The 23,966-nt window shown below is 44.3% G+C and overlaps 1 protein-coding gene across 3 annotated transcripts in view; it reads right to left on the bottom strand.

The window, feature by feature from the left end:
• Nucleotides 1–23,966, bottom strand: part of dscaml1 (Down syndrome cell adhesion molecule like 1) — a 426,233-nt gene that overhangs the window by 334,390 nt on the left and 67,877 nt on the right. For all 3 annotated transcript variants that reach the window (XR_009802713.1, XM_061878592.1, XM_061878593.1), the window contains exon 3: nt 12,503–12,649. Coding sequence is in view for 2 of the 3 variants with exons in the window: in XM_061878592.1 (XP_061734576.1) it covers nt 12,503–12,649 (147 nt within the window). In the remaining variant the exon portion in view is untranslated. The remainder of the gene's footprint in view (nt 1–12,502; nt 12,650–23,966) is intronic.

Here is a 23,966-nt window from a genome sequence, read left to right as displayed (position 1 = left end):
TTCTAGTACAGGGGTAGGGAACCTGTGGCTCGCGAGCCAGATGTGGCTTTTTTGATGACTGCACCTGGCTCTCGATAAATCTGAGCTGACGTTGCTTAACACGATAAGTATTGAATAATTCCACTCGTATTCACAGTGTTAAAAATAACGTTCAAAATATAAAACATTCTCATGCATTTTTATGTTGAAGAAATTGCATTAATGGTAAGAAGTAATTTAGGTCTTGCCTTCCAGTGGGTTCTTAAGACCACCAAGCACCGACATGAGAGCCTGTTTCAGGGTTACAATATTGTTTTATTATTCAATAAGTCTCTCAGTTGCTTTCCAGCAATTGTCTTTTTTTTCCTTTCGTTCTCGCTCGCGCTCTGGCTCCAGCCCCAACCCCGTCTCTCCTCCTGGCTGCTGCTTATAACATTGCGACAGGTGATTAGATAACAAGGCCCAGGTGGGCCGTCTACGCACCTGTCGCTGATTTCGAGGCCGGTCCTGGCAACATCCTGCTTCGCTGCAGGCCCACAGGCCACGCCCCCCTCCACAGTTAGCTTTAGTATAACAATGTTATTAAAAAGAATAAGAGACCTATAATACTCTAGAAATGTCGGCCTTACTTAAAAATGCACGCGTTTAGTTGTGTTCGGTTGATTGGCAACACTAAATTGGCCCTAGTGTGTGAATGTGAGTGTGAATGTTGTCTGTCTATCTGTGTTGGCCCTGCGATGAGGTGGCGACTTGTCCAGGGTGTACCCTGCCTTCCGCCCGATTGTAGCTGAGATAGGCGCCAGCGCCCCCCACGACCCCGAAAGGGAATAAGCGGTAGAAAATGGATGGATGGATGGGTTTAAAAAAAAATATTACATGGCTCTTACGGAAATACATTCTAAATTATTTGGCTTCTTGGCTCTCTCAGCCAAAAAAGGTTCCCGACCCCTGTTCTAGTACAAGGGGACAAAGATACACATCCCACTGGGTTGTGAGTTTTTCCTTGCCCTTATGTGGGATCTGAACCGAGGATGTCGTTGTGCTTGTGCAGCCCTTTGAGACACTTGGGATTTAGGGCTATATATCTATAAACATTGATTAATTGATTGATTGATTGATTGAGGCTCTTAATACTTTGCATGGGCAGAGGCATACAGTGGGGCAAAAAAGTATTTATTCAGCCACCGATTGTGCAAGTTCTCCCACTTAAAATGATGACAGAGGTCTGTCATTTTCATCATAGGTACACTTCAACTGTGAGAGACAGAATGTGAAAAAAAAATCCAGGAATTCACATTGTAGGAATTTTAAAGAATTTATTTGTAAATTATGGTGGAAAATAAGCATTTGGTCGACTATTCAAAGCTCTCACTGATGGAAGGAGGTTTTGGCTCAAAATCTCACGATACATGGCCCCATTCATTCTTTCCTTAACACGGATCAATCGTCCTGTCCCCTTAGCAGAAAAACAGCCCCAAAGCATGATGTTTCCACCCCCATGCCTCACAGTAGGTGTGGTGTTCTTGGGATACAACTCAGTATTCTTCTTCCTCCAAACACGACGAGTTGAGTTTATACCAAAATGGATACATGGATGATACAGCAGAGGATTGGAGAATGTCATGTGGTCAGATGAAACCAAAATAGAACTTATTGGTATAAACTCAACTCCTCGTGTTTCCGGGTAGTCCGGCTTCCTCCCACCTCCAAAGACATGCACATGGGGATAGGTTGATTGGAAACACTAAATTGGCCCTAGTGTGTGAATGTTAGGGTGAATATTGTGATGTCCAGCGTGTAAGCCGCCTTCCGCCCAAATGCAGCTGAGATAGGCTCCAGTGACCCCCCCCCGTGACCTCAAATGGGACAAGCGGTAGTAAATGGATGGATGGATGGATGGAAATTCTAATACTTTCTGAGAGAGAGGGGTGTGGTTGCATTTGCAATCGAACATCTTGCAGACAAACTCCAAAAGCGGGTTAAAAAAATGACTGTGGAGCAAAACTGACAATAAAGCACATCTAATACACATAAACCACAAGGGAATGTGTTCAATCCATTACAGGTCCCCCGGTTAAAAGAGACATATCATGGAAATCTGACATTTTAATAGCTTGTTTACACATGCCTTATTTTTTTCAGCCCTGTGACTTTACGGTGATTACACAATCAAATAACTGCCAATGTCGGAACATTTGTCTTTCAGCAACAACAGTCAAGGGCCCTCACACCCAGTTTCTCTGCCCAATTTGTAGCTAAATCCCACTTGGATGTCTGGCGTTTGTTTTTGAACCAATTATGCTCACAACCGATTCTGTTCATAACTTTTATGGACAGAATTTCTAGGCGCAGTCAAGGCGTTGAGGGGTTCTGGTTTGGTGACCGCAGGATTAGGTCTCTGCTTTTTGCAGATGATGTGGTCCTGATGGCTTCATCTGACCGGGATCTTCAGCTCTCGCTGGATCGGTTCGCAGCCGGGTGTGAAGCGACCGGAATGAGAATCAGCACCTCCAAGTCCGAGTCCATGGTTCTCGCCCGGAAAAGGGTGGAGTGCCATCTCCGGGTTGGGGAGGAGACCCTGCCCCAAGTGGAGGAGTTCAAGTACTTAGGAGTCTTGTTCACGAGTGAGGGAAGAGTGGATCGTGAGATCGACAGGCGGATCGGTGCGGCGTCTTCAGTAATGCGGACGTTGTACCGATCCGTTGTGGTGAAGAAGGAGCTGAGCCGGAAGGCAAAGCTCTCAATTTACCGGTCGATCTACGTTCCCATCCTCACCTATGGTCATGAGCTTTGGGTCATGACCGAAAGGATAAGATCACGGGTACAAGCGGCCCAAATGAGTTTCCTCCGCCGTGTGGTGGGTCTCTCCCTTAGAGATAGGGTGAGAAGCTCTGCCATCCGGGAGGAACTCAAAGTAAAGCCGCTGCTCCTCCACATCGAGAGGAGCCAGATGAGGTGGTTCGGGCATCTGGTCAGGATGCCACCCGAACGCCTCCCTAGGGAGGTGTTTAGGGCACGTCCAACCGGTAGGAGGCCACGGGGAAGACCCAGGACACGTTGGGAAGACTATGTCTCCCGGCTGGCCTGGGAACGCCTCGGGATCCCCCGGGAAGAGCTAGACAAAGTGGCTGGGGAGAGGGAAGTCTGGGTTTCCCTGCTTAGGCTGTTGCCCCCGCGACCCGACCTCGGATAAGCGGAAGATGATGGATGGATGGATATGCTCACAATTGACGGACACGTGCTCGTCAGTCCCCTGAAGTTGCAATGTCGTGGTGATTCGGCTTAACACTTTAAAGTTGAGCCGTGAGACAAATTTCTAGTCAATTCGACAAATGGGGTCAGATTTTTAAGTTCGATAAATGCACCTCCAATTTGCCATTAAAAAATGCAGAGTTTGTAACACAGTAGGCGTTCCAAAAAAGTTCAACTATAACTAGGTGATTTTTCCCCCCCTGACTAGTCGTATTCCTTTTGTCCGTACTAATAGTTAACTCAGTGGTTGGTATAGGGACCCACATCAAATTGTTTTATGACATTACTATTCCACTGTACTTCATTATTGTTACATGCAAATTACAGTAGAGATGTTTTTATGAGAACGCTTAGGGACATTTACCCTTACCTGCCTAGTTGTGCGAGTGTGTGTGCATGCCAGTGAGCATGCAAGTGTGTGTGTTCGGGAAATGTGGGGACATCGCTCTGTTTACACTTTTAAAGGACCACTGACTGTATGGGGACAAAAAAAAAAACAGGTCCCCTAAAGGGAAACCTTTTCAAATGATAGTCAGATCCATTCTGAAGATGCCAAAGTGATTTTTTTAAGCTTTGGCCCATAAAACATGTTTACTGGTTAGTTTGAGTGTAGGACATTTGCACGGCAGTCCCCTCATCGGGCTGTAGCTGGTACATTTAAGTAGTGAAACTTCCAAAAGAGGACAGCTGTAGTGCTGTATTCTGAGGACCATGTCATAAATTTAATTGTAACTTTTTAATTGATTTATTTATTTTTTATATAAATGGTCCTCAGTAGTCACGAACAAATTTGTGTGAATTATGCAAAATTATTGAAATTTGGTCCCCATCCATCCATCCATTTTCTACCGCTTATTCCCTTCGGGGTGGCGGGGGGGCACTGGTGCCTATCTCAGCTACAATCGGGGGGAAGGCAGGGTACACCCTGGACAAGTCGCCACCTCATCGCAGGGCCAACACAGATAGACAGACAACATTCACCCTCACATTCACACACTAGGGCCAATTTAGTGTTGCCAATCAACCTATCCCCAGGTGCATGTCTTTGGAGGTGGGAGGAAGCCGGAGTACCCAGAGGGAACCCACGCAGTCACGGGGAGAACATGCAGACTTCACACAGAAAGATCCCGAGCCCAGGATTGAACCCAGGACTACTCAGGACCTTCGTATTGTGAGGCAGACACACTAACCCCCCTCCACCGTGCTGCCCAAATTTGGTCACCATGAACCATATTAACTCTTTTTTCCCCAGGGTCCCCACACTGCAATACTTCAGTGTTCAAAAACAAGAAGAAAAAAAATACAAAAATTAGGGGTATATTACTAGAACTAAGGAAAATGATCTGCCAATAGAACAAGAAAATTTGGATTGTCAAGACTTTCCAAAACAATTTTAATTAGCTAATATCAATGAACCCCAAAATACCTTAAAGGAGAACATTATCACAATTTCAAAAGGGTTAAAAACAATAAAAATCAGTTCCCAGTTGCTTGTTTTATTCTTCTAAGTTTTTTTTCAAAATTTTACATCTCCCAGAATATCCCTAAAAAAAGCTTTAAAGTGCTTGATTTTCGCTATTTTCGATGCGACTGTCCATTTCCCTGTGACGTCATACAGTGCTGCCAATACAACAAACAATGGCGAATAGCACAGCAAGGTATAGCTCGGATTCAGACTCGGATTTCAGCGGTTTAAGTGATTCAACAGATTACGCATGTATTGAAACAGATGGTTGGAGTATGGAGGCAGATAGCGAAAACGAAATTGAAGAAGAAACTGAAGCTATTGAACGAATAGCTATTGACGCTATTCGGCCATAGCATGGGTGTACCTAATGAAGTGGCCCATAGCATGGCTGCCTTATTAGCATCGCCGGTAAAATGCGCGGACCTAACCATCAGGACTTTTGCATTTTGTGACACTGGAGCAACTTAAATCCGTCGATTGGTAAGTGTTTGTTTCGCATTAAATGTGGGTATCTAGTTTCAGATGTACATACAGCTAGTGTAAATAGCATGTTAGCATCGAATAGCGTAGCATGTTAGCATCGATTAGCTGGCAGTCATGCTGCGACCAAATATGTCTGATTAGCACATAAGTCAACAACATCAACAAAACTCACCTTTGTGATTTCGTTGACTTTATCGTGGCAAATGCATCTGCAGGTTTTCCATACATCTCTGTGCCATGTCTGTCTTAGAACCGCCGGTAAAATGTGCAGACACTCCGGCACATTCAATGGGGGTCTGGCGGCAGATTTCTTGCCAGTGGTGCAACTTGAATCCCTCCCTGTTAGTGTTGTTACACCCTCCGACAACACACCGACGAGGCATGAAGTCTCCAAGGTTCCAGAAAATAGTCGAAAAAACGGAAAATAACGGAGCTGAGAACTGGTGTTTGTAATGTGAAAATGAAAATGGCGGGTGTGTTACCTCGGTGACGTCACGTTCTGACGTCATCGGCTCCAGAGCGATAAACAGAAAGGCGTTTAATTCACCAAAATTCACCCATTTAGAGTTCGGAAATCGGTTAAAAAAATACATGGTCTTTTTTCTGCAACATCAAGGTATATATTGACGCGTACATAGGTCTGCTGATAATGTTCCCCTTTAAAATAAGTATATTCTCACTAATAACAAGTGCACTTTTCTTGGTAGAAAAACAAATAAGATCTTTTTGCTCGATATTTTGAAAAATATTCTGAAAATTAAGTAAATGCCAGTGCTGTTATCTTGACATAAGGATATGTGCTCGGCATCATGATTTTTTTTTATGCTTGAAGTAAGAAATTATTACTTTAAAAAAGTAGTTTCATACTTGAGTGTTGATGACACAGCTTTGCAACAGTTGATATTTTAGTTTCAAGCATGTTTTACTCAATATAGGTCATCAAATCTCAGCAACAAGCTGTAAAATCTTACTGAGATCATTTAGGACCAAAACCCTTAAAGGGGAACCTATGTAAGCGTCAATATATACCTTGATGGTGCAGAAAAAAGACCATATATTTTTTTAACCGATTTCCGAACTCTAAATGGGTGAATTTTGGCGAATTAAACGCCTTTCTGTTTATCGTGCTGGAGGCGATGACGTCAGAATGTGACGTCGCCGAGGTAACACACCCACCATTTTCATTTTCAACACATTACAAACACCGGGTCTCAGCTCTGTTATTTTCCATTTTTTGGACTATTTTTTGGAACCTTGGAGACATCATGCCTCGTCGGTGTGTTGTCGGAGGGTGTAACAACACTAACAGGGAGGGATTCAAGTTGCACCACCGGCCCGAAAATGCGAAAGTGTCTGCCGCCAGACGCCCATTGAATGTACCAGAGTGTCTCCACATTTTACCGGCGATGCTAAGACAGACATGGCACAGAGATTTATGGATAACCTGCAGATGCATTTGCAACGATAGTCAACGAAATCACAAAGGTGAGTTTTGTCGATGTTGACTGCCAGCTAATCGATGCTAACATGCTACGCTACTCGATGCTAACATGCTATTTACCGGCGGTGCTAAAGCAGACATGGCACAGAGATGTATGGATAACCTGTAGATGCATTTGCAACTATATTACGTTTCCTTCCACCCACATTTAATGCGAAACAAACACTTACCAATCGACGGATTTAAGTTGCTCGTGTCAAAAGATGCGAAAGTCCTGATCGTTTGGTCCGCACATTTTACCGGCGATGCTAACGCAGCTATTCGGCCATGCTATGGCTATGAATAGCGTCAATAGCTTCAGTTTCTTCTTCAATATTTTCATACTCCAACCATCTGTTTCAATACATGCGTAATCTGTTGAATCGCTTAAGTCGCTGAAATCCGAGTTTGAATCCGAGCTAATGTCGCTATATCTTGCTGTGATATTCCCATTGTTTGTTTACATCGGGAGCACTGTGTGACGTCACAGGGAAATGGCCAGTGTCTTTGCAGAAAGCCGAAAATAAGGCACTTTAAAGCTTTATTTAGGGATATTCCGAGACCGGTAAAATTTTGAAAAAAACTTCAAAAAATACAACAAGCCACTGGGAACTGATTTTTATTGTTTTTAACCCTTTTGAAATTGTGATAATGTTCCCCTTTAAAACACTCTAACATAAGATCTGCTTAGTGAGAATAATTATCTTATCAGACAGAAAATAGGGACGGCGTGGCGCAGTGGGAGAGTGGCCGTGCGCAACCCGAGCGTCCCTGGTTCAATTCCCACCTAGTACCAACCTCGTCACGTCCGTTGTGTCCTGAGCAAGACACTTCACCCTTGCTCCTGATGGGTGCTGGTTGGCGCCTTGCATGGCAGCTCCCTCCATCAGTGTGTGAATGTGTGTGTAAATGTGGAAGTAGTGTCAAAGCGCTTTGAGTACCTTGAAGGTAGAAAAGCGCTATACAAGTACAACCCATTTATTTATTTATAAAATAAGCAAATATCACCCATATTTGAGATATTTAATCTTACTTAAATTTCAGTTTTTGTAGTGCGGTAAAATTAATCAGCACATTACTTCATCAGCCATTTTACCTAATTTTTTTATGCCTCCACAACCTGTAAAAAGGGTGGTCCCCACAAGTAACGAAATGATAACCAGTATGTGTGTATGTGTGTGTGTGTGTGTGTGTGTGTGTGTGTGTGTGTGTGTGTGTGTGTGCTTGCTCTTGCTTGTTCGTATGTTAATGTTTCAGTGAATATGTCCAACAGCGGATCAATAACACAATCCCTCTGAGCCCTTACCACACATACCTTCAATACAGCGGCTACGACACACACACACACACACGCACACACACACACACACACACACACACACACACACACACACACACACACACACACACACACACACACACACACACAATAAGTCAAACAGACTGGCCCGGTCTCACCACTCTAACACTGAGAGATCCGTGACAAGAGAGAGGAGAATCCAACAGCAAGCTTTATCGATCCACACTGGAAACCCCCCTCAGGCCACACACACCACACACACACACACACACACACACACACACACACACACACACACACACACACACACACACAACAGCTGTGCTGGATCAATGAGTACTTGGAATGAAAGACGGGACCAACACCATCCAAACAGACACACACACTATTGAAAGATGAAAAGGATACTCGATATCAGGGATGCAGATAAAGGACGGAGAGGGTGCAGCGTATCATCTGACACCCGACAATTTGCCATTGCTTCATGGAGCAAATGTCAATCAATCAATCAATCAATGTTTACTTATATAGACCTAAATCACTAGTGTCTCAAAGGGCTGCACAAACCACTACGACATCCTCGGTAGGCCCACATAAGGGCAAGGAAAACTCACACCCAGTGGGACGTCGGTGACAATGATGACTATGAGAACCTTGGAGAGGAGGAAAGCAATGGATGTCGAGCGGGTCTAACATGATACTGTGAAAGTTCAATCCATAATGGATCAAACACAGTCGCGAGAGTCCAGTCCAAAGCGGATCCAAGACAGCAGCGAGAGTCCCGTTCACAGCGGAGCCAGCAGGAAACCATCCCAAGCGGAGGCGGATCAGCAGCGCAGAGATGTCCCCAGCCGATACACAGGCGAGCAGTACATGGCCACCGGATCGGACCGGACCACCTCCACAAGGGAGAGTGGGACATAGGAGAAAAAAAAAAGAAACGGCAGATCAACTGGTCTAAAAAGGGAGTCTATTTAAAGGCTAGAGTATACAAATGAGTTTTAAGGTGAGACTTAAATGCTTCTACTGAGGTAGCATCTCGAACTGTTACCGGTAGGGCATTCCAGAGTACTGGAGCCCGAAATGAAAACGCTCTGTAGCCCGCAGACTTTTTTTGGGGCTTTGGGAATCACTAATAAGCCGGAGTCCTTTGAACGCAGATTTCTTGCCGGGACATATGGTACAATACAATCAGCAAGATAGGATGGAGCTAGACCGTGTAGTATTTTATACGTAAGTAGTAAAACCTTAAAGTCACATCTTAAGTGCACAATGTCAACTGTTCTCTACGTACGCACACACATTCACAATCACATGTCACAGTACACTTCAACCGCAGTGCCGTTGTAATCGGTTGTGTAAAATTGATGGACGAATATTCAAGGGAAGTGCACCAGACGCAAAACGTTGAGCCCGTTTGGCCCGCCGAAAGTCAACCTTCTCAATTGTAATACACAATGGCACCAAAGTCTAGGAAGCTCACACAAACATATTTTCGGGTCTCCCCATGTCTAGCATTAAAAGATTACAGTTGGTACAAAATGCGGCTGCTAGACTTTTGACAAGAACAAGAAAGTTTGATCACATTACGCCTGTACTGGCTCACCTGCACTGGCTTCCTGTGCACTTAAGATGTGACTTTAAGGTTTTACTACTTACGTATAAAATACTACACGGTCTAGCTCCATCCTATCTTGCCGATTGTATTGTACCATATGTCCCGGCAAGAAATCTGCCTTCAAAGGACTCCGGCTTATTAGTGATTCCTAGAGCCCAAAAAAAGTCTGCGGGCTATAGAGCGTTTTCCGTTCGGGCTCCAGTACTCTGGAATGCCCTCCCGGTAACAGTTCGAGATGCTACCTCAGTAGAAGCATTTAAGTCTCACCTTAAAACTCATCTGTATACTCTAGCCTTTAAATAGACCTCCTTTTTAGACCAGTTGATCTGCCGCTTCTTTTCTTTCTCCTATGTCCCTTGTGGAGGGGGTCCGGTCCAATAACCATGGCTGTCCAGAGTCGAGACCCAGGATGGACCGCTCGCCTGTATCGATTGGGGACATCTCTACGCTGCTGACCCGCCTCCGCTTGAGATGGTCTCCTGTGGACGGGACTCTCGCTGCTGTCTTGGATCCGCTTTGAACTGAACTCTCGCGGCTGCGTTGGAGCCACTATGGATTGAACTTTCACAGTATCATGTTAGACCCGCTCGACATCCATTGCTTTCGGTCCCCTAGAGGGGGGGGGGGGGGGGTTGCCCACATCTGAGGTCCTCTCCAAGGTTTCTCATAGTCAGCATTGTCACTGGCGTCCCACTGGATGTGAATTCTCCCTGCCCACTGGGTGTGAGTTTTCCTTGCCCTTTTGTGGGTTCTTCCGAGGATGTTGTAGTCGTAATGATTTGTGCAGTCCTTTGAGACATTTGTGATTTGGGGCTATATAAATAAACATTGATTGATTGATTGATGGGAGGTGTACAAGGTTAATTAGTTGCATTCATTTCAAATAAAGTGCCGTACATTAACATTTGACAACCAAACTATTACACAAGGCAACTGGGTAAAGAATCTTCGACCCAACTCTCTCGTTTGAGTCACACATCAAGAGTGTTACTAAAACGGCCTTTCTTTCATCTCCGTAATATCGCTAGAATTTGTTCCATTTTGTCCACTAGCGACGCTGAGATCGTTATTCATGCATTTGTTACGTTTCGTCTCCTTTTCTGTAACACAGGGGTCAGCAACCTTTTTGAAACCAAGAGCTACTTCTTGGGTACTGATTAATGCAAAGGGCTACCAGTTTGATACACACTTAAATAAATTGCCAGAAGTAGCCAATTTGCTCAAATTACCTTTAATAAATAAATCTATATATATATTTAAAAAATGGGTATTTCTGTCAGTCATTCCTTCATACATTTTTTTTCCTTTACTGAAGGTTTTTTGTAGAGAATAAATGATGAAAAAAACCACTTAATTGAACGGTTTAAAAGAAGAGAAAACACAATAAAAAATTAAATAACATTTTGAAACATAGTTTATCTTCAATTTCGACTCTTTCAAATTCTAAATTCAACCGAAAAAAATGAAGAAAAAAACTAGCTAATTTGAATCTTTTTGAAAAAATTAAAAAAATAATTTATGGAACATTAGTAATTTTTCCTGATTAAGATTAATTTTAGAATTTTGACGACATGTTTTAAGTCAGCTCTTACCGGAGACTTCAGTGGATTCCTCCTGCAGCTGTCAAAAAGGCAGCTGTGATCTTGGCTCCTCCATTGGCTTCTCTGAGAGACACTGGCGTTCACCGCAGCCATCCGACTTTCAGGTATGACTTTACAATCTCACTAAAACACTATTAAAACAATAAGCAGATAAGGGATCTTCCAGAATTATCCTAGTAAACATGTTTGATTACATCTGAAACCTTTTTTTGTTCTTCTTTTTTTTTTAGTGCCTCACTCTAACTTTCCTCATCCACAAATATTTTATCCTCGCACAAATTAATTGGGAAATCGTTGCTTTCTCGGTCCGAATAGCTCTTGCTCCTGGAGGCTATGATTATAAACAATGTGAGGATGTGAGGAGCCCTACAACCAGTGACGTCACGCGCACATCGACTGCTACTTCCGGTACAGGCAAGGCTTTTTATAAGCGACCAAAAGTTGCAAACTTTATCATCGATGTTCTCTACTAAATCCTTTCAGCAAAAATATGGCAATATTGCGAAATGATCAAGTATGACACATAGAATGGACCTACTATCCCCGTTTAAATAAGAAAATCTCATTCCAGTAGGCCTTTAATGTTTCTCTGCGGCCCGGTAGCAAAAGCTTCAGGTACCCGGACCAGGGGTTGGGGACCACTGAGTATTGTAAGTCGGACATCACTAAAGGCCTAGGTGGGAAACGCACGCCTTTGACTATAGATTAAAATGGCATGTTTTTTTCTAGCGGGAAAAAGACGTATTATCCTCAGGTTCATACGGTAATCGATCAAGAAAACGTAGTCCAAGTGCCCATCACTCGTCTCCTCTCTTTGTGGTGACTGTGATGAGTAGCTACAACGATCCATCACTCATCAAATTAGATTCTCCTTCATGCCCACACACACACATACTTTCTATGTCCTCTCTCTCTCTCTCACACACACACACAGGACACATCAAAATCCTGATTTATCTCCAGAACACGGCTATTAACAACAAGCGGCGTCCGTTAGCGAGTGGGGAGCCAGCAATGTGGCAGGCAGAGGCCATTTCATTTTCTTTTTGACAAAGTGGGTTATTTTTTTAACCCACAGCCATCGTCCTGCTCCGACAGCCCAGGATAGGCCGGTCACTCGGGACAAATTCATTACAGCAAACCACGGAGTGCGAACACCCCATTCCGATGACAGGGGTTTGATGTAAAATCCCATTTTTAAATTTGCTGATACACCACCTCCTCCGCTTCTGAATGGTTTTTGACTCCAAACATACGCACACGCACGGACTCGCATTGGGGATCTCAACCGACCTTATAGGTAAACATGTCAGCTCCTTACCTGGGACAATGGACACGGTGTCTTTCTCCCAGGACACCACGCTGACGTACTCCTGGACAGCAGAGGGGATGAGGCACTTGAAGACAGCGACATTACCCCGCATGGAGCGCTGGTCAGCCACACGGACTGTATATGGCTCCCTGAACACTAATGGGGAAGAAGGAAAAAGCACAAAGTGGCCATTAGATAAGATCCACTTTTATTAGTCCCATGTGGGACCGTATACATTTATAGGACAGGATTTCAGTTGAGATTCCCATGTGTCATGGAGATAACGTCAGGCCGAATAACTGTCATGTTACTTGGTATTTCATCTTTTGCTTGAAGAAAAGTTTAAAGTGTCAGGTTCAAACACTGATGGCATCTATTAAACAGACATGAAGCAAGGAATCATGCAGAGACAAGAGTTCAATTTGGCTCAATGAGGAGAGACGTTTGGGGCTGCACACTCAGTTACAATTTCCCACCACGCTCTAAGGTACAGCCCACGTGTTCCTCTATTTATTTGGGAGGTCCCTGGTTACATCACTGAGGCTGCTTCGAAGGAAGGGGGGTATTTTAGCAACCCCAGTTAGACGCAATATATGAGTAGATAGATAGATAGATAGATGGATAGAGAGAGAGAGTAATAGGATGGATAGATAGATAGATAGATAGAGATAAAGAGAGATAGAGAGAAGAAAGAGCGAGTAATAGGATGGATAGATGGATAGATAGATAGATAGGTAGATAGATAAATAGATAGATGGATAGAGAGGGAGGTAAGAGAGAGACAGAGTAATAGGATGGATAGAGATAAAGAGAGAGAGAGAGAGAGAGAGAGTAATAGGATAGATAGATAGAAGGATAGGGAGAGAGATAGGAGAGATAGATAGATAAAGAGAGCGAGAGAGAAGGAGAAAGAGAGAGAGAGTAATAGGATGGATAGATAGATAGATAGATAGATAGATAGATAGATAGATAGATAGATAGACAGATAGAGGGAGAGAGTAATAGGATGTATAGGTAGATAGCTAGATAGATAGATAGATAGATAGATAGAGAGAGAGAGATGGGAGATATAGATAGACAGATAAAGAGAGCAAGAGAGGAAAAGAAAAAGAGAGAGAATAATAGGATGGATAGATAGATAGATCGATCGATAGATAGATAGATAGATGGAGAGAGTAATAGAATGGATAGATAGAGATAGATAGAGAGTAATAGGATGGATAGATAGAGATAGAGAGAGAGAGAAATAGGATAGATAGATAGAGATAAGAGAGAGAGAGAGTAATAGGATAGATAGATAGATAGATAGATAAAGAGAGCGAGAGAGAAAGAGAAAGAGAGAGAGAGTAATAGGATGGGAATAAGCGGTAGAAAATAAGCGGTAGAAAATGGATGGATGGATGAATAGGGACCCAAACAAGTTTTGCATTGAATATTGAACAAGCAAGGCTTATATAACTTTATAGTGACATGCACAATCCAGTTTCAAATAATAATAATAATAAAAAAATATCAATGGAATGTCAAATAAAATTTAAATAAAAATTGAATGCCTCTTTTCGGCGGTGGGGTTGAGGTGGACGGGGTTTGGGGTGTATAATGTAGCGTCCCGAAAGAGTTAGTGCTGCAAGGCGTTCTGGGTATTTGTTTTTCTTCAACGGCAAAAGACTCTTTCACATAGAGCAGGGGTGTCAAACTCAAATAGAGAGTGGGCCAAAATTTAAAACTGAACAAATCCGCGGGCCAAGGTTGGACAAATGAACCAATAGGGACCCAAACAAGTGTTGCATTGAACAAGCAAGGCTTATATAACTTTATAGTTATATAAGATGGAAATGTATAAGAAAGAAAAACAAAAAAAACAATGACAGTGTCAATTGTACGTGGCTTGTAAATATGCATTTTCATGAAAGGAATAAAAATAAATGAGAAAAAATGAGTGACATGCAAAATCGGGTTTCAAATAATAATAATAATAATTAAAAAATATTAATGGCATATCAAGTCAAATTTAATTACAAATTTAATGCCTCTTTTCTATTTGCAGCCTTCTGAGGTAAATATCAAAATATATTGTAGCGTCCCGAAAGAGTTAGTGCTGCAAGGTGTTCTGGGTATTTGTTCTGTTGTGTTTATGTTGTGTTACGGTGCAGATGTTCTCCCGAAATGTGTCATTCTTGTTTGGTGTGGGTCCACCGTGTGGCGCATATTTGTAACAGTGTCAAAGTTTTTTATACGGCCACCCTCAGCGTGACCTGTATGGCTGTTGACCAAGTATGCCTTGCATTCACTTGTGTGTGTGTAAAAAACGCATATATTATGTGACTGGGCCGGCACGCTGTTTGTATGGAGGAAAAAACGGACGTGGAGACAGGTTGTAGTGCCTTTAAAGCCCAACCCAAATTATGTTTTCCGGGATGAAATTCGGGAGGGGTACTGAACTTCGGGAGTCTCCCGGGAAAATCGAGAGGGTTGGCAAGTAAGAGTGTTAGCGGTGAATGCGGTGTTACAGCGGCGGGCCAGCTCTAATGTTAATTTGATATTGCCTCAAGTGCCAAGAGAAATTACACGGCGGGCCACATTTGGCCCGCGGGCCAGAGTTTGACACCCATGTTGTAGAGCATTCAATTGAATATGGGTTGAAAATGATTTGCAAATCATTGTATTCTGCCTCACAATACGAAGTTCCTGCAGTCCTGGGTTCAAATCCAGGCTCGGGATCTTTCTGTGTGGAGTTTGCATGTTCTCCCCGTGACTGCGTGGGTTCCCTCCGGGTACTCCGGCTTCCTCCCACTTCCAAAGACATGCACCTGGGGATAGGTTGATTGGCAACACTAAATTGGCCCTAGTGTGTGAATGTGAAGTGAATTGTGAAGTGAATTACATTTATATAGCGCTTTTCTCTATTGACTCAAAGCGCTTTACAGAGTGAAACCCAATATCTAAGTTACATTTAAACCAGTGTGGGTGGCACTGGGAGCAGGTGGGTAAAGTGTCTTGCCCAAGGACACAACGGCAGTGACTAGGATGGCGGAAGCGGGAATCGAACCTGCAACCCTCAAGTTGCTGGCACGGCCGCTCTACCAACCGAGCTATGCCGCCCCAGTGAGTGTGAATGTTGTTTGTCTATCTGTGTTGGCCCTGCGATGAGGTGGCGACTTGTCCAGGGTGTACCCTGCCTTCCGCCCAATTGTAGCTGAGATAGGCGCCAGCGCCCCCCGCGACCCCGAAATCAATCAATCAATCAATCAATGTTTATTTATATAGCCCCAAATCACAAATGTCTCAAAGGACTGCACAAATCATTACGACTACAACATCCTCGGAAGAACCCACAAAAGGGCAAGGAAAACTCACACCCAGTGGGCAGGGAGAATTCACATCCAGTGGGACGCCAGTGACAATGCTGACTATGAGAAACCTTGGAGAGGACCTCAGATGTGGGCAACCCCCCCCCTCTAGGGGACCGAAAGCAATGGATGTCGAGCGGGTCTAACATGATACTGTGAAAGTTCAATCCATAGTGGCTCCAACACAGCAGTGAGAGTCCCGTCCACAGGAAACCATCTCAAGCGGATCAGCAGCGTAGAGATGCCCCCAACCGATACAGGCGAGCGGTCCATCCTGGGTCCCGACGAGCGGTCCATCCTGGGTCTCGACTCTGGACAGTCAGTACTTCATCCATGGTCATCGGACCGGACCCCCTCCACAAGGGAGGGGGGGACATAGGAGAAAGGGAATAAGCGGTAGAAAATGGATGGATGGATGGATGTATTCTGTTTATATTTACATAAAACACAATTTCCCAACTCATATGGAAACGGGGTTTGCAAAATATGTTTGAAAAAGAAAAAAAAATCCGCGGATGTGGCGAGGGACGACTCTAACGTGGCGTGCACTTTTAATGTCGATGTCAGATATGCCAACAGTCGCGGTGAATTGCTATCATTTAATTAGTTTAATTGTATAAGTGAGCACCAACAATTTATGCGCACTGACGTTTACTGCTGCCTCGTTATAAAAAAAAACAACACAAAAACAACAAGCGGGCAGGTCCAGTAAAGAAACAAGCTGGTGCGTCTGGAACCCCCCAACTCTACGTCCCAGTGATGGTAAGGCGGTGTGACTGGGAGCCACGTTGGAGGCGATGCACGGTGAGTGGCCTTTAGCCTTTTTTTCCAAGAACAGCGGCGCAGATCCCTTGAGACGGGAAGGGGCGCGGCGGGGCTCGCGGCCGCCGCAAATGTCACATGCAGGCGACAGACATCAGAAACACGCGGGCCTGCACATGGCACGCCGAGCGGGGGGGGGCGGTGACTTGGTGCCGGGGTGGCGGTGATTAACACAGCGCTTAACGATGAAAACAGTAGCCCGTAGCTAACCAGATTATCTCGGCAGTTAACGCCGTCACATTTAGAGTTGTTAGAACTAGAACTTAAAGGCAAAAGGGAGAAGCGGTAGAAAATGGATGATGAATTTCGTTTGTTCTGACTTACAAATGATTGATTGATTGATACTTTTCTTAGTAGATTGCACAGTACAGTACATATTCCGTACAATTGACCACTAATTGGTAACACCCCAATAAGTTTTTCAACTTGTTTAAGTCGGGCTCCACGTTAATCGATTCATGGTACAAATGTATCAATCAATGTTTACTTATATAGCCCTAAATCACTAGTGTCTCAAAGGGCTGCACAAACCACTATGACATCCTCGGTAGGCCCACATAAGGGCAAGGAAAAACTCACACCCAGTGGGACGTCGGTGACAATGATGACTATGAGAACCTTGGAGAGGAGGAAAGCAATGGACGTCGAGCGGGTCTAACATGATACTGTGAAAGTTCAATCCATAATGGATCCAACACAGTCGCGAGAGTCCAGTCCAAAGCGGATCCAACACAGCAGCGAGAGTCCCGTTCATAGCGGAGCCAGCAGGAAACCATCCCAAGCGGAGGCGGATAAGCAGCGCAGAGATGTCCCCAGCCGATACACAGGCGAGCAGTACATGGCCACCGGATCGGACCGGACCCCCTCCACAAGGGAGAGTGGGACATAGGAGAAAAAGAAAAGAAACGGCAGATCAACTGGTCGAAAAAGGGAGTCTATTTAAAGGCTAGAGTATAAAAATGAGTTTTAAGGTGAGACTTAAATGCTTCTACTGAGGTGGCATCTCGAACTGTTACCGGGAGGGCATTCCAGAGTACTGGAGCCCGAACGGAAAAAGCTCTATAGCCCGCAGACTTTTTTTGGGCTTTGGGAATCACTAATAAGCCGGAGTCTTTTGAACGCAGATTTCTTGCCGGGACATATGGTACAATACAATCGGCAAGATAGGATGGAGCTAGACCGTGTAGTATTTTATACGTAAGTAGTAAAACCTTAAAGTCACATCTTAAGTGCACAGGAAGCCAGTGCAGGTGAGCCAGTACAGGTGTAATGTGATCAAACTTTCTTGTTCTTGTCAAAAGTCTAGCAGCCGCATTTTTTACCAACTGTAATCTTTTAATGCTAGACATGGGGAGACCCCAAAATAATACGTTACAGTAGTCGAGACGAGACGTAACAAACGCATGGATAATGATCTCGGCGTCTTTAGTGGACAGAATGGAGCGAATTTTAGCGATGTTACGGAGATGAAAGAAGGCCGTTTTAGTAACGCTTTTAATGTGTGACTCAAAGGAGAGAGTTGGGTCAAAGATGACACCCAGATTCTTTACCGTGTCGCCTTGTTTAATTGTTTGGTTGTCAAATGTTAGAGTTGTATCATTAAATAGAGTTCGGTGTCTAGCAGGACCGATAATCAGCATTTCCGTTTTTTTGGCGTTGAGTTGCAAAAAGTTAGCGGACATCCATGGTTTAATTTCATTAAGACACGCCTCCAGCTGACTACCATCCGGCGTGTTGGTCAGCTTTAGGGGCATGTAGAGTTGGGTGTCATCAGCATAACAGTGAAAGCTAATACCCTATTTGCGTATGATGTCACCTAGCGGCAGCATGTAGATGCTGAAGAGTGCAGGGCCAAGGACTGAACCCTGAAGAACTCCACACGTTACCTTAACGTAGTCCGAGGTCACATTGTTATGGGAGACGCACTGCATCCTATCAGTAAGATAAGAGTTAAACCAATATACCAATATACTATCAGCATAATACAGTCATCACACAGGTTAATCATCATAGTATATACATTGAATTATTTACATTATTTACAATCCGGGGGGTGGGATGAGGAGCTTTGGTTGATATCAGAACTTCAGTCATCAACAATTGCATCAACAGAGAAATGTGGACATTGAAACAGTGTAGGTCTATCTTGCCGATTGTATTGTACCGTATGTCCCGGCAAGAAATCTGCGTTCAAAAGACTCCAGCTTATTAGTGATTCCTAGAGCCCAAAAAAAGTCTGCGTGCTATAGAGCGTTTTCCGTTCGGGCTCCAGTACTCTGGAATGCCCTCCCGGTAACAGTTGGAGATGCCACCTCAGTAGAAGCATTTAAGTCTCACCTTAAAACTCATTTGTATACTCTAGCCTTTAAATAGACTCCCTTTTTAGACCAGTTGATCTGCCGCTTCTTTTCTTTCTCCTATGTCCCCCCCTCCCTTGTGGAGGGGGTCCGGTCCGATGACCATGGATGAAGTACTGGCTGTCCAGAGTCGAGACCCAGGATGGACCGCTCGTCGGGACCCAGGATGGACCGCTCACCTGTATCGGTTGGGGACATCTCTACGCTGCTGATCCGCTTGAGATGGTTTCCTGTGGACGGGACTCTCGCTGCGGTCTTGGATCCGCTTGAACTGAACTCTCACGGCTGTGTTGGAGCCACTATGGATTGAACTTTCACAGTATCATGTTAGACCCGCTCGACATCCATTACTTTCGGTCCCCTAGAGGGGGGGGGTTGCCCACATCTGAGGTCCTCTCCAAGGTTTCTCATAGTCAGCATTGTCACTGGCGTCCCACTGGATGTGAATTCTCCCTGCCCACTGGGTGTGAGTTTTCCTTGCCCTTTTGTGGGTTCTTCCGAGGATGTTGTAGTCGTAATGATTTGTGCAGTCCTTTGAGACATTTGTGATTTGGGGCTATATAAATAAACATTGATTGATTGATTGATTATTTAGTAGGATATGTACAGCCAGCAGAGAACATAGTGAGTTCAGATAGCATAAGAACAAGTTCATACATTAGAAGTACATTTGATTCAATTTTAGATATTCCCACAAATCAAAAAGGCCTAATTTCCAAAATCTACACCTTAATCCCCCAGTTTGGTAAAACATCTCCTGATAAAATCAGAGGGAATTGGAAAGAAGAGCTTGGCAGAGCCATAGATGATGGAGATTGGGATTCTGCCTTAACCCAAATTAACAACAGTACATCCTGTTCAAGGCCTAATTTAATACAATTTAAGGTAGTCCACCGTATTTATTTCACTAATTCCAAACTCTCCAAAATATATCCCAATATCTCGGATACTTGTAACAAATGTCACATGTCACCTGCTAACATGACGCACATGTTTAGGTCTTGTCCCCATTTGCTTGATTACTGGACAACTATTTTCAAACACCTTGCTAAGGCACTGGATTTAAATCTGACACCATGTGCAGAAATGGCTATTTTTGGGACGGTATCAGATCCCCAAATAAAGAGAAAATTTAAGGATAGTATCGCCTTTGCATCCTTATTAGCACGTAGGAGAATTTTGCTGGAGTGGAAGTCACCTTTCTGCCCCAAAGCCTCCTTATGGCTTAAAGACGCCCCTGCTTATTTCAGCAAGACAATGCCAAGCCACATTCAGCACGTGTTACAACAGTGTGGCTTCGTAAAAAAAGAGTGCCCGCCTGCAGTTCAGACCTGTCTCCCATCGAAAATGTGTGGCACATTATGAAGTGTAAAATACAACAGCGGAGACCCCGGACTGTTGAACGACTGAAGCTCTACATAAAACAAGAATGGGAAAGAATTCCACTTCCAAAGCTTCAACAATTAGTTTCCTCAGTTCCCAAACGTTTATTGAGTGTTGTTCAAAGAAAAGGTGATGTAACACAGTGGTGAACATGCCCTTTCCCAACTACTTTGGCACCTACTCAGTGGCCTGGTGGTTAGAGTGTCCACCCTGAGATCGGTAGGTTGTGAGTCCAAACCCTGGCCGAGTCATACCAAAGACAATAAAAAAATGGGACCCATTACCTCCCTGCTTGGCACTCAGCATCAAGGGTTGGAATTGGGGGTTAAATCACATAAAAATGATTCCCGGGCGCGACAACGCTGCTGCTCACTGCTCCCTTCACCTCCCAGGGGGTGATCAAGGGTGATGGATCAAATGCAGAGAAAAATTTCGCCACATTTAGTGTGTGTGTGTGTGTGTGTGTGTGACAATCATTGTTCTAAGTGAATTATTATTTGCAAAAAAATAAAAAAAGTTTATGAGTTAGAACATCAAATATCTTGTCTCCGTAGTGCATTCAATTGAATATGGGTTGAAATCATTGTATTCCGTTTATATTTACATCCATCCATCCATTTCCTACCGCTTATTCCCTTTTGGGATCGCGGGGGGCGCTGGCGCCTATCTCAGCTACAATCGGGCGGAAGGCGGGGTACACCCTGGACAAGTCGCCACCTCATCGCAGGGCCAACACAGATAGACAGACAACATTCACACTCACATTCACACACTAGGGCCAATTTAGTGTTGCCAATCAACCTATCCCCAGGTGCATGTCTTTGGAAGTGGGAGGAAGCCGGAGTACCCGGAGGGAACCCACGCAGTCACGGGGAGAACATGCAAACTCCACACAGAAAGATCCCGTGCCTGGATTTGAACCCAGGACTGCAGGAGCTTCGTATTGTGAGGCAGACGCACTAACCCCTCTGCCACCGTGAAGCCCGATATTTATATTTACATCAAATAATTTCACAACTCAAATGGAAACGCCTGCGGTAGAAAATGGATGGATGGATGGATGGAAACGTGGTTTGTATATAAAATGTTGAGGTTTTTTTTAGACTCCCATTGGCTCGATTGTGAGCTGACTTCAGTAATGCGGACGTTGTACCGATCCGTTGTGGTGAAGAAGGAGCTGAGCCGGAAGGCAAAGCGCTCAATTTACCGGTCCATCTACGTTCCCATCCTCACCTATGGTCATGAGCTTTGGGTCATGACCGAAAGGATAAGATCACGGGTACAAGCGGCCGAAATGAGTTTCCAGGTCTCTCCCTTAGAGATAGGGTGAGAAGCTCTGCCATCCGGGAGGAACTCAAAGTAAAGCTGCTGCTCCTTCACATGGAGAGGAGCCAGATGAGGTGGTTCGGGCATCTGGTCAGGATGCCACCCGAACGCCTCCCTAGGGAGGTGTTTAGGGCACGTCCAATCGGTAGGAGGCCACGGGGAAGACCCAGGACACGTTGGGAAGACTATGTCTCCCGGCTGGCCTGGGAACGCCTGGGGATCCCCCGGGAAGAGCTAGACGAAGTGGCTGGGGAGAGGGAAGTCTGGGTTTCCCTGCTTAGGCTGTTGCCCCCGCGACCCGACCTCGGATAAGCGGAATAAGATGGATGGATGGATGAGCTGACTTTTGCCAACATTTATTAACAAGTCAGAATGCACAAAAAACAAACAAATCTGTTCTTGTCTTACATTAAAATGGTGAATAATAAGCAAAATTACCCCACCCCCAAAAGTCCACTTCCCCTCTAAGTGAAACAGAGAGCTATTCTGACATAGAGGAAGGACAGGTGAGTGATAGTTGTGATGGAGCTTTATCCAAACTGTATGGGCCAATGATTTTCTTCCCCCTTGCAACTTTGATGTGAGACAAACCATGAGTAAGATGAGTAATGTGTAAGATGAGGAAAACACTATTACAGAAATGAAATGGCTGATGCTGGCAAGTGTTCCTGGCGTCCCAATCTATCACTGCTATTCAACCAGCGAGGCCTCCCTCCAAAATGAGGACAGTAATAGCTTAACAATGCAAATCACACACACACACACACACACACACACTAGCACCGCCCTCCGGTGTGTGCACGCTCTCCTCCAGCTCTCTAGTGATATAATTAACGCCTAGCCTGAAGGCCTGTTTCCTTGGTCATTAATAATGCTTTATGCCAGCAACCACTGTCACTGGAACCGAAAGCAACGTCCTTGCCAAATGTTAGAGAGTCTTTCACTTCAGAGTAACGCCACCTTTAACCTCACCTACGTCGGATGAAGCTACGACACAGTCGTGAAATACGGATGTTCGATAATGGCTTTTTTTGACGATATCGATATTGTCCAACTCTTACTTATCGATTTCGATATCAACCGATACCGATATATACAGTCATGGAAATTAACACATTAGTATGCCGAATTTTGTTGTGATGCCCCGCTGGATGCATTAAAGCAGGGGTGCCCATTACGTCGATCGCGAGCTACCAGTCGACCGCGGGGGGTGTGTCAGTCGATCTCCAGCCAGGCTTTAAAAAAAAAATAGACCTAAAAATTAGTGATCATCAATTTTCGCCAAGACGTCACTTAAATGACATTCACGGTACCGGAGGGTCTTGTGAGATGACGCTGGCTGCTGCAAGATCATTATTATGAAAATATGACCGAGAGGAAGGCCAGAAACACTTTTTATTTCAACAGACTCTCGCGCCGTACCTTCCGTCAAAACTCTAAAGGCCGACTGCAGATTTCCTATCTTCACAATAAAAGCCCTGCTTCACGCTGCCTGCGCTAACTAAATACAGAGTCTCGGAAAACTGGCGTGCACAAGCGATCCCTCAAAAAGCTGGCGTGCACATCACTTGTGCACGCCAGCAAATAATATTGGCAATATAGTGTATCTCAGCTGCATTCGGTCGCCCTGGACAAGTCACCACTTCATCACAGGGTTGGAGTAAACATGTTCAGTTTATATTTTACCTAGATGAACTGCAGCTCTCCCAATCAAGACATCCCCAGACCATGATGCTACCACAACTATTCTTGACTATAGGCAAGACAATTATTCACTTGACTCATTGGCAGTGGACAGCCTACACACACTTCTCAACAATCTGTACACAAACTACTCCAATATGCATCCAAGTCGTTTCTATAGCATCACCTTTTGAGAAGATATACTGAAATGAAAACGTTTGATGAATCGAGAGTTGTGTACACTGCAAAAACTGAAATCAAAGTAAGATTAAATATCTAAAATAAGGGTGATATTTGTTTATTTTCTGTCTGACAAGATAATTCTTCTCACTAAGCAGTAGTGTTTGGACCTGTTTTAAGTGTTTTGGTCCTAAAGGATCTCAGTAAGATATTACAGCTTGTTGCTGAGATTTGATGACCTATATTGAGTAAAACATGCTTGAAACTAGAATATCAACTGTTGCAAAGCTGTGTCATCAACACTCACAAGCAGGGCTGCAAATCTTTGGGTGTCCCACGATTCGATTCAATATCGATTCCTAGGGTCACGAT

Source organism: Nerophis ophidion, linkage group LG18, assembly GCF_033978795.1.
Source record: "Nerophis ophidion isolate RoL-2023_Sa linkage group LG18, RoL_Noph_v1.0, whole genome shotgun sequence".
NCBI lineage: Eukaryota > Metazoa > Chordata > Actinopteri > Syngnathiformes > Syngnathidae > Nerophis > Nerophis ophidion.
Note: the sequence above shows the minus strand (reverse complement) of the source record. Positions and strands in the feature narration are given on the sequence as shown.